This window comes from Neopsephotus bourkii, unplaced genomic scaffold, assembly GCF_033783945.1.
Source record: "Neopsephotus bourkii isolate Nb327-2 ecotype Australia unplaced genomic scaffold, CSIRO-AGI_Nbou_v1 NB_1287, whole genome shotgun sequence".
Classification (NCBI taxonomy): domain Eukaryota; kingdom Metazoa; phylum Chordata; class Aves; order Psittaciformes; family Psittacidae; genus Neopsephotus; species Neopsephotus bourkii.
The window spans coordinates 2,741,878-2,752,410 of NW_026901771.1; the positions used below are offsets into that span (position 1 = coordinate 2,741,878).

At 49.1% G+C, this 10,533-nt stretch overlaps 1 protein-coding gene across 1 annotated transcript in view; it reads left to right on the forward strand.

Annotated features, from left to right (window-relative positions):
- The window catches only part of FSTL1 (follistatin like 1), a 50,540-nt gene extending 40,569 nt beyond the window's left edge, over positions 1 to 9,971 (forward strand). Inside the window, exons 6-11 of the mRNA XM_061365420.1 lie at positions 178 to 308; positions 2,523 to 2,641; positions 3,387 to 3,499; positions 4,655 to 4,765; positions 6,430 to 6,527; positions 6,774 to 9,971. Of these exons, the coding sequence (XP_061221404.1) occupies positions 178 to 308; positions 2,523 to 2,641; positions 3,387 to 3,499; positions 4,655 to 4,765; positions 6,430 to 6,527; positions 6,774 to 6,818 (617 nt within the window). The 3' untranslated portion in view covers positions 6,819 to 9,971. The remainder of the gene's footprint in view (positions 1 to 177; positions 309 to 2,522; positions 2,642 to 3,386; positions 3,500 to 4,654; positions 4,766 to 6,429; positions 6,528 to 6,773) is intronic.
- Positions 9,972 to 10,533: the final 562 nt, after the last annotated feature.

Consider the following 10,533-nt stretch of genomic DNA (forward strand, 5'->3'; position numbering starts at 1 on the left):
GCCGCTCAGCACAGGGCACCTGGGCTTTGATCCGGGAGTGGAGCATCTCCCAGATGGACAGAGGGCCTGCAGACTGCCATCAGGGCTGGCTGGCGTTGGTTTTCTAGTTATGATCTCATTGCAAGCTTCACTCCTCTCACCTTTGCTTTTAATCCGCTGCACCTTCTCCCCTTACAGTTGTCTGCTACCAGTCGGACAGGGATGAGCTCCGCCGCCGTGTCATCCAGTGGCTGGAAGCTGAGATTATCCCTGATGGCTGGTTTTCCAAGGGCAGCAACTACAGTGAAGTCCTGGACAAGTATTTCAAGGCAAGTAGAGCAGCGCCTCCCTCAGTGGCCAGAACACATTTCTTGCCCTGTCACTGCAAAACAGCTGCCATTCCCCCCTACCCAAAATTCGCCAGTGTATGATGTGCCTGTCAAGCTGGGGGCCAGAGAGGTCCCGTATGTCCTACAGCGTGATGTGTTACAGCAGCAGCTGCTGATGGAGCCACTGTCACAGCTGCATGACAACCCAGACCTGGAGCATCCCTGACTTGCCCAGGGAAAAGGAGGATAAGCCAGGTGTGCTGTGACAGGGGAGAGAAAAACTGATCCTGGGGGACAAAAGGCAGTCAGAGGAAGAAAAGCTGAGTGAAAGTGTTGGAAATGCATGTAGAAGGAGCAGGAAGCTGGGGAAAGGGGCTGCCAGTCCTTTGTTCCACACAGTTCCAAGGCCATGTTGAGATGGGGAGAGGGAATGCTGGAAAGCTTCAAAGGGGGATATTTGCTTGCAAGGAGTGTGGCCCAGTTGTGGCGAAGAGCTGGCAGCTCCCTAGTGCTCTGCAGAGAGAGAGGAGCTGCCTGTAAATCTTGGGTCCTGCAATAATCCCATTCCTCTTCCCTCCTTCCTGTCAGTTTGGCCCTCAGCCCATCCCCACCCCTTTTGTGATCAGCAGATCACACGCTTCTCCTATGCTCCTGCCCCATGCACTGCTTCATCCCTCCCCCTCACGCCTGGCTCCTGATAGAGACTTCAGAGCATTCAGGATGGAGCTGGAGGAGCAGGTGGGGAAAGGGGGAGAGTGTTTAAATCATGAGCTGTTGACAGTGAGAGATTAATGATGCCTGACAGGAGCTCGCACTGCAAGCAAATTTGCCATGGCAATGGTACCCCCTGGTGAGACAGAGGAGCTGGTCCCCACACCCCAGGGAGTGTCTTTGTAGCCATTAATGCTGCTCTGTGTGTGAAAACCTGCTTGTGGCCCACTGCCTCAGGCACCCCAGCCAGCATCTGTGTCACCAGTGCGGGTTTGCTGTGCCCAGCCATGGGTTAATGCCCACCCTGCAAATGGCCTGACTCCTGCCCTGCAGGTAATAAACACTGGAAGCAGAAAGATGACATGAGTTTTTCTTGATGGGGAGGTTTGTAGATGCAGCATTAAGCGGTTTTCCTCCTGGAAGCCTGACTTGTGTGGATGACTGGGATGCGGGTTGTCTAACAGGCAGGCCATGACCTGGAAGGATGTTACTTCAAGAGGAATTAGACCAGTAGTGAGAAGTTGCTCTGTTCTGGAGGGTCTTGGCGTGTGTGGGGAGACACATAAGTGCAGACCGTAGCACTGAAAGGCAAGAAAACCAGCTTAACTGAGTGTGGGTCAGTAAGAGAACCATAGCCACTATCACAAGGAGTAGTGGTTTCAGCTACTCCCAGTAGAAGCTGATGTGTTAGTGGAGCAGTTACACAGAGTCATTTTCCTAGCCCTACGTATGAACCACACAGAGGTAACAACAGGCAGTGTCTCTCCCAGCATCCCTGGAATCCCTGCATGAGGAGCCAAGACAGACAGCAGAAATTAGCCAGCAGTGGTCTGTGTGCAGAAGGCCTTTTCCCCTCACTGCGATGCAGCTGTTTCTATGGGGCTCCAGCAGTTCCTGCTGGGTGCCCTGCACTGCGTTGTGACCTCTCCAGACAGGAAGGCAAAATGCAATTACTTCTTTGGGAATACAGCCAGGATTTCAGGGTTAAAAATCCTGCTCTTCAGTGCCAGGAGCCCTGTCGGAACCTGAAGAAGTTGGTGGCGAGGTGTTGTGCTGCTGCTTTAAATTGTTCCTTCTTTAGGATCAGCAAAAAATTGCTTCCTGTGATTTTCCCTTCTGTCACTGTCAGAGTCCAGGCGCTGCTTTGGATTTACACATACTGGGAAGCTGACACCTCCTTGAATGCAACTGACCTGCTTTAAGGCAGGAGGTGTATAAGAAGGCTAAGAGGTGGCTGGAACAAAGAGAATAAATAGGGTTAGGGCCATAAATCAAGCAGCAGGAGGTGAATGAGAGGCAGTGTAGCTTGTTGATGAAAACAAGACTCGGACCCTGTCTTCTGGTTCTGACGCTAGGATGGGTATGTTGCTGCTTTTCTCTGAGCCTTTTTTTCTTTGTGCAAAACAGGGATGATTCGATCAATTCACTAAGCTAGGAGGGAGAAGGAAGGGGTACCTTGAACTGGTAATTCAGACCCTCTTACATCTTCCTCTTTCCCTGCAGAGCTTTGACAATGGGGATTCTCGCTTGGACTCCACTGAATTCTTGAAGTTCGTGGAACAGAATGAGACTGCTGTCAACATCACCACCTACATGGACCAGGAGACCAACAAGCTGCTCAGGTCTGCTCAGGGTGCCAGGAGGGCCAGTGGGACGGATGTGGTAGAAGGGGCATGAAAACCCCCTTATGGAAAGTCATATCAGTTAGGGCTTGCACTACCAAAGGTAACTCCATATGAAGTGGCTTTTCACTTAATTAGGTGTGAATAGCCCCACAAAGAGCAGTCCCACCCCTACCCTTCACATTAGGCTCATATTCCAACTCTCTCCTTCCTTAAATCTGGTAGGTGTGCAACCAGAAGGTGAGTTGGGGGTCAGAAAATCTGTCATCTCTTTTATTTCCTAATAAGTGACTTCTGCGTTGGACTTCACTCACCTTTTGCCTGATAGTTAGATTCAGTGCAAGGAAGAAAACCCAGCTCATTGGCAGCCTGCAGTTAGAGCCCATGCAAATGCAGTTTGAGAGGCTTTCCTTTTTCTGTGTGTGGGTGCCGCTGTGTGTGAGACAATGAGGAGAACAGGCTGTGGTTATGCTGTGCTTGCACATCTGCTCATGTGACAGCACGTCAATGTCAACAGGGTCCTATTCCTGCAGTTCTGAATATCCCCCCACTACCCATCCCTTCAGCAGAGTATTTTGTGACTGTTTCATCTGTATCCAGTGAGCTTTCCTTACAAAGCCACTTCTGCCAGGCAACTCATAGCCTGCATAGTTCCTGGTTTTACTCCTCTGTACACTGAAGCCAGTAGAGCAGGGAAAAGCCTAGTCCAGCCCTATGCAGAACATGCCTCTGTGTTTCCTTTCAGGGGACTCTGCGTAGATGCCCTCATCGAGCTCTCAGATGAAAATGCTGACTGGAAGCTCAGCTTCAATGAATTTCTCAAGTGCCTCAGCCCATCCTTCAACCCACCAGAGAAAAGTAGGAATGCCTCACTTATACTGGGGAACCAAGGGGTCCTGGGAGGGGAGGAAGGGAGAGAGACCAGCTTTGGGCCAAACATCAGATGCTGTAATTCTGCTCCCAGAGACAATGTTGATACGTGCGTACCTCTGATCCAATAGCACCCCTTGTCCCTGCATTGTCCAAAGTACTGTTTTTTTCTGGCCCAGAACTCGCACAGCTCTTGTGGTGAAAAAGGTTTGGATTTTAGAAGCAAGGGTATAGGTCAAATGGCTATGGTATGCTTGGAAGGTCAAGGCATGTATTTAATAGTGCGGAGATAAATGATGTGAGGATTTCATGTCTGGATAACTTAGGAAAGTCGGACCAGACCAAAGTCCTGCTATGTTCTGCCTCTCACACAGAGAGCCTCCTTGATGCACATCTCAAAGTTCATTATCCTTCCCAATCCTGCTTAGTGCCACAGTTCACGTGCAAGCACCTGACCAGGCGTGCCTAGCCATTCATCTGGTCGTCTCCTCAGGGGGTGCTGGTTCAAAGGTGCCACATTTACATCCTGCTGCAGGATGGAGTGGAGGAGCAGACAGAGACTATGCTTCCTAGGGTTTATTAAGTTGAACCCTCTGTTGCTGTTTCAGCGGTAAACTAAGTTTTCACTTAACACCATATGGGCCTTTGAGTGCTTTGAGGCCTTGACTTAAACATACACAACAGCTGTAAGAAGAAATGAGCTGAAATGAGCAGTAAGTTTTGTCCTGCCTTTCTCAGGACAACAGCAGATACACAGATCATTTCCCAACTAACTTCTTCCCACCCAGAACAGAAATGGTTTCAGAGTAACCAGAACTTTCACTCTGGGGGCTCTTTTCTATATAATAACAGATAAGGAGATTCAAATAAATCTGATACTGAGATTTCACTTGGAATTGAGAAACTGAAACGTGTTCTTTTGAAGAAGCAAACTGAACTGTTTGACTTTCCCATATTATTTTTGGCCAATTACACACATCAAGCTCAGCATGAATGTTTTAATCATTAGGAAACTTTGGGTGGCTAGGGAAAGGAAAGCCTCCTCCAAAACCTTGCTCTTCTCTTTCAAGGCATCTCCAGAGTACATTGTCTTTAGCGTGCTTGCTGTCTCACAACCACTGCCCTTGTTTTGTGCCTCTCTAGAGTGTGCCCTGGAAGATGAATCCTATGAGGATGGAGCAGAGACCCAGGTGGAGTGCAACCGCTGCGTCTGTGCCTGTGGGAACTGGGTGTGCACTGCGATGACATGCGAGGGTCTGTATGCTCTCACACTGCCTTTGGTTTTGTACAAAAGCCATTTCTGCTTTCCATCTTTCTGAGAGCACCAACTACCCAGATTCTCTCTCCAGCTTTTCCTCAGCTTCAATATGGGTGGCTTCTGCATCACCCTCCTGTGCCCCACATTGGCCAGACCCAGGCAGGTTCTGTTCTAGAGGTCAGAAAGCATGTAACTGGCTTGGGGGAAGTGCTGCTGGCATTTGTAGTTTGGGTTTGGTGGTGTGAAAATTCAGCACCTAGTCTTTCAGATGAGCTGCTCTGCATCCAGCTGCCTTGGGGCATGCACAGACCAACTAGGTCACTGTTTGCAACCAGACAAATAAGGTGTGAGCAAGTTAGCTTTCCTGTGTATCCTCACTGTGTCTGTGTTTATGGTATCTGTAGAGCAGGAGCTAGGGGTCCTGCTTGCCCCAAAGGGAAGGTAGGAGACTTCATCCAGTAATGCCAAGAAAGCACTTCTTGCCATAAGAACTGTAGAAGAAAATAATGGTGATGGAGATGAAGGGAGGTGATATTTGTAGCAGGGCAGGGTTCTTTGTTCTTGCTTTGGAAGACCCTTCTTAAACTTTCACAGCCATGTTACGATTGAGAGAAGTCACGGAGGGGTTGTGAACAACAGCTCTCTGCTTTGCCTTCTCACAGATGGTCCTGAGCCAGTGGAAAGCCTTGGGAAATATCCAGGTCCTTTCAAGGAGCCACATCCACCATCCCAGCACTGTGCTGCGTTTTTCTGGCCTCCTTCCCTAGAACCAGGCCTTTGCATGAGCTTTGCTTTCAGTGCTGTGTGGGAGCTATCAGCAGTCCATTAGTTCAGGTCCCTAGTCAGTAGCTTGGGCAGAGTAGGAGAGGGGGGAACAGCAGTAAGTATGTACAGAGTGTCTTTTATGATTATCTTGGCTTCTGCAGTAGGGGCTTCCAGGTGACCTCAGCTCAGTTTTGGCTGTGGCAGTAGGAACTCACCTCAGAAAGATAATTGTAATTGATACTTACAGAGCTGCCAGAGGAGGTGTGGGTGGGTTTCAGAGGTTAAGCAACTGAATGAGAGGCTCCTTTTGTTGCCTCCCCAGAAACAACCTTCAGAGTTGCTATGCAACACTGGGTGTTGATGCCTACTTTGTTCCCTACATCCATGGTGGAAGCATACAATGGAACAATTCCTTGACTTTATGTCCGTGTCAGAGCAGCAGAGGGCTTAGAGGCTATTGTTAGAGGGATAATGAAACCAAAGAATCAGATCAGATACATCAGCAAGTCGCATCTTCTCTGAGCAAAACTACCTCTTCATTAGACATCAGTTGTTGTACTTGGGTAGCACTGGCCTTCCATTTATTGCCTACAAGAGGCAAAGATGTTTGAACTAATTGCAGGTGCTCCTTTTAAGCCATATTCAGTCTTTTCCTTATGGTTTTATTACTTATAGGAGGGAGAGATGGGGACAGACTGGATACCTAGGTATGGAAGTCCCAGGCAGCCACAAAGCCCATTAGCCCATTCTCTTTCTAAGAAGCCAACCTCCACGAGGGCCTTCCTAAGCTTGGGGTATGCTGTAGCCAACCTGCCTCTTTTTGTTCTGCGTGGTGCAGCCCCTGAAATTTGCATCCACTATTTGTGATAACAGTAAACTCCATTTCTGTTTGCAGGGAAGAATGAGAAGGTGACTGCTCAGAGACAGCGACCTGATGAAGACTTGACTGAGGAGGAGCTGGCTAGATACATTCAGGAACTGCAGAAGCATCAGGTTAGCATGAGGCTGGGAAGGTCTGCTTGCACTAAGTCTCTCCTTGCTAGAGGGGTTCCCTCTGCTTCTATCACTTAGAGACTTTTGGTGCAAGGGGGATCTCTGTTGCCTGTGGGGACAAATACAGGTGTGAGGCTTTAAGGTATAAGCCGGTGTTGGCACTGCTTGTGGATGGACTAAAGGCTTCAGTGCACTGCCAGCCTCCTGGTCAGTGCAGAGTTTCACTTTTGTGCTCTCCTTCTCTAGGAGACAGCCGAGAAGACCAAGAGAATGAGCACCAAGGAGATGTAAGGGGCCTCCACACCGGAGGAGCCCAGGAGGATGGGCCCAACCTGCCACCATTCCTCCAGTGCTGATCTCAGTATGCACAAGTGTCTGCTACAGTTGCCCAGTCACAGATATTTACATTGTATAGAGATGGGTTATTTGTTTTGTAATACACAGAGAATGGGGCCAGGAAAGGGGAGCAGAGCCCAACTGTTCAGGGAGCTTCATTGCTGGGGCCTGGGAGGGACTTACAGCAGCCTCTGGGATCCTTTCCCAGAGCAGACAGCTGCTCCCTCCAATAACCAACAGGGATTTCTTGTTCCCCTGGATCTGGGGAAAGGACGGAGGTCAGTGCTGGATGGAAAAAGGTGTCTTCAATTGTCAACAGCAGCCTTGGCTTCAGAAATACAGGCCTGGCAGTTTTGTGGCTGAGCACATGTGCTGCGGGGCATCATTAGCCAAAGACCTTGCCCTGCTTGCCCTCCCCTTTGGTTCGAGCTCCTCAAAGCTGGTCAGCCTGGTGTGACACCTGGAAGACATGGTGCCGTGCCGCTGGCATGGCTCCAGCATGTTCCTCCTTGCTTTCCACCAGACTGTCCCCAGCAGCTCCTCCAGTACATTGTGGGCTCCAACACAACATGGTTTCTTTTGACCTCATCTCACTCTTACTCTCCCTGCCCCCTCCTTAGAGGTGCTATCATTTGTTTTTCCCTTAGCACATTCACATGCTGACTCCCCCTTTTGTTTTGTTTTGGGTTTTTTATTACTTTATTTCCTATGGTAGTAATCCAGCTTTTATATGTTTCGTAGCTATAGATCTTTCAAGAAAACCCAGCCTGTGGGGTTTTGTTACTGACAGTGCTGTAATGCCCACGCACAGTTTGTATCGCACTGCGCTTAGCCACCGCCAACACCATGAGCAGCTTGTCAGCCCTGCACTATAGAGCCTCTCAGCTGAGGACACCAATGTCCCTCACTGGGACAAAGAGACAGGGCTGGGTGTAATTAGTTTCACCAGGCACGTATTGACACTGCAGCTCTCTAGCTCTTGCTCCCTTAGCTAGCATTGACCGTGTGCTCAAAGTCCGTGCTCATGCCTCTCTAAATTGCCCAAAGGGAAGCGCCAGGCAGTCTAGACACAGAGGGAATGGGCAATCCCATTAGTTGGGTATCTTAAAAGACATAACTACATAGAAAACTGTTTAGTTGGAGTCTGGGCTCTTAGCCATCATCTTGGGCTTTCCATCTCCATCTGAGGCAAAGCAGCAGCATTTTTCTTTGATTCCAGGTGTGAGATTGAAGTCAGGGCTGGAAGCCTCATAACTGGCACATATCACAGTGTCTTCCATCAGACCATCTTTGACCACCCTCATACCTCTTTATGGGTTTTTTTCTGACCTGTTCCTCAGCATTGGTCCTAGATATAAGTGAAATGCTGTTTCGTTGGCAATCACCTCTGTAGCCTCAAGCCCAGGTGATTTCCTCCTGCTGTTGTCAAATGTACTTCATATGCTCACACACCTCAACATCCAATTTCCATGTTCCCTTCGTGCCCTGCTGTGCATCGCAAGCAGTTGCAGGTACCCCGAGATGACTGCTTGTAACTTCCATCTTCCTGTCTGTGAGCAGCCTTAGCAGTTGTTGCCAGGTGTCTTGCAGTCCCCAGTGCTTGCTCAAGAGAGACTCCACTTGCATCTGCAAAAGAACGTTCTGCTTGAGTGAAGATCAGCAGGACTTCTGTCCCAACCTCCCTGTGTTTGCACAGTGCTTTCCTTGGACAGGAAGAATGAACTGGTACCTAGCAAGTGTAGGAAAAGAAGAACGCTTCATCCCTCTTGGGGTCTTGCCCATGAGCCAGATTTATTAAAGGCCCTCTGGTCTTTGAGCTGTTTCCATTATGTGAACCCAGAGAATTTCCATTGCGTCAGGCACAGCACCAGGTTTCCAGTGAGAATCATAATCTACCCCACCATGCACAGAGGTTTTGGCATAATACAGAAGGGGGCTGGTTCTTTTCCCATGAGGGTATGGGTTTGTGAAGCTGTCACCTGGGGAAGGCAGGAGAAAAGCCCACAGAAGCTGAGGGTGATGTGGACAATGCTGTGCTGGGATGGAGTCATTGTCTGTTCCTGTGGCACTGGTGGAAGTGGGTGTTGGAATAGGAGCATCCATTAGCCATACCCTCTCTCCTCCCCAACAGCATGAGCAAAAGAGCTTTATATGCTGGATCTGAAGTCACAGGAACATTGATAATAACCATTTTGCTTTATTCCTACCCTGCTCTGAAAGGTAGGTCCTGCCTCCCAACTCATTTCCTTCGAGCTTGGATCATTAAAGTGCCTTAGAGAAAACACAGCAGCTTGCCTTAAAGACTTTCCCTGGATGGGGATAACACCTTACTGTCCAGTCAGGAATATCTCCAACTGTGAGAACCAGAGCATGTGCAGGAAGGGGAGGATAGTCCATGGCTGAAGAGCTGCTGTAAGGCTGCATTATGTGATGCGTTGTCTAGTCTCCTTTCCGTCCCCTGTGGATGTGTGCTCCTCAGGATGGCTGCTGGGGGCCGCTGGAGGGGTGGGTGCTGCAGTTAAGGTTTACAGAGGTTTTACTTGCACTGAAGGCAGAGGGATGGGCTGGCTGAGCTCTCTGACAAGCCATGCCATGCATCCTGGAGGATGCAGGGCAGGAGTACAGCAAACGTGCCTCCCCAGAAAGCGCTGCTGCCTGCAGAGCTGTTTCCTCTTTCAGCCCTCAAAGGGAAGCACAGCTGTGGAAAGTGATGCCAGTTCCAAGGGCTGCGGTACCCAAATGGGATGGAAACATCTCATGGGCTGCCATGAGGTGAGTGATGCCTGGCCTGTACCCTGCTGCTGACCTCAGCAGGGTGACTTAGCTGCTAGGGAAAGAAGTGCGGGGTTCTGTCCCCTGGGACAGTGGCTGTACAGACTGCAAGGGGCAGGGAAGGCTTTGGGTTTTGTTTTCTTTCCCCAAAAGCCAAATTTAAGCCACAAACAAGCAAATCCCACTCCTCCCTCTATCTTCCCTCCTGTTTGTGTGTGAAGTTTATCAGTATTCTGTAGGTTTCCTTAGTGCACTTATTTTACTTGATTTTTGTAATTTGAAGCGGGGGGGGGTGGATATTACTGCCAAATAAATGAAACACAAGTTAAAAAAGAACACGTGTTTTGGGTTCTTTCTGTAAACCACCTTCTTTTCCTTAAAAAAACCCCGATCAGTTGTCTTTTTGCACGTTTATACATGGATCTCAATGTGCCTGACAAGTGTGAGACAGAACCCTCTCTGTTTTATAGCTGGGGAAACTGAGGTAGAGTGGAGAGAAGTGGAAAGTTGCTATTGTGTGGTGAGCCAGCAGTGGAGATAAAGCCAGCAGCCATGACTCCTGCCTCTCAGTGTTTCCTGCTGTGGTGTAACATGGGGATGTCTCTTATCACTCATCTCTGTAATGGGCTTAGTGACTTCTGCTGCTGTGAGCTTTTGTGTGCAGTCCAGCAGACTGCATTCGTTTCACTTGGCCTGCTCTGTCCAAAGATGGTTTAAACCAAAACTAAACAACCCAGGTATTGCCCCTTGCGTGTTACTTTTCACACCACATGGCTGTGAATGCCATCTTAGCTGGGACATTCCCTGTCCATTCACTGCAAAGCAGGTCTGCTTTATTACTTTAATTTGTACTGCTGGAATTTCCCAGGATTTGAAGAAGAAATGAAAGGAAGTGTCA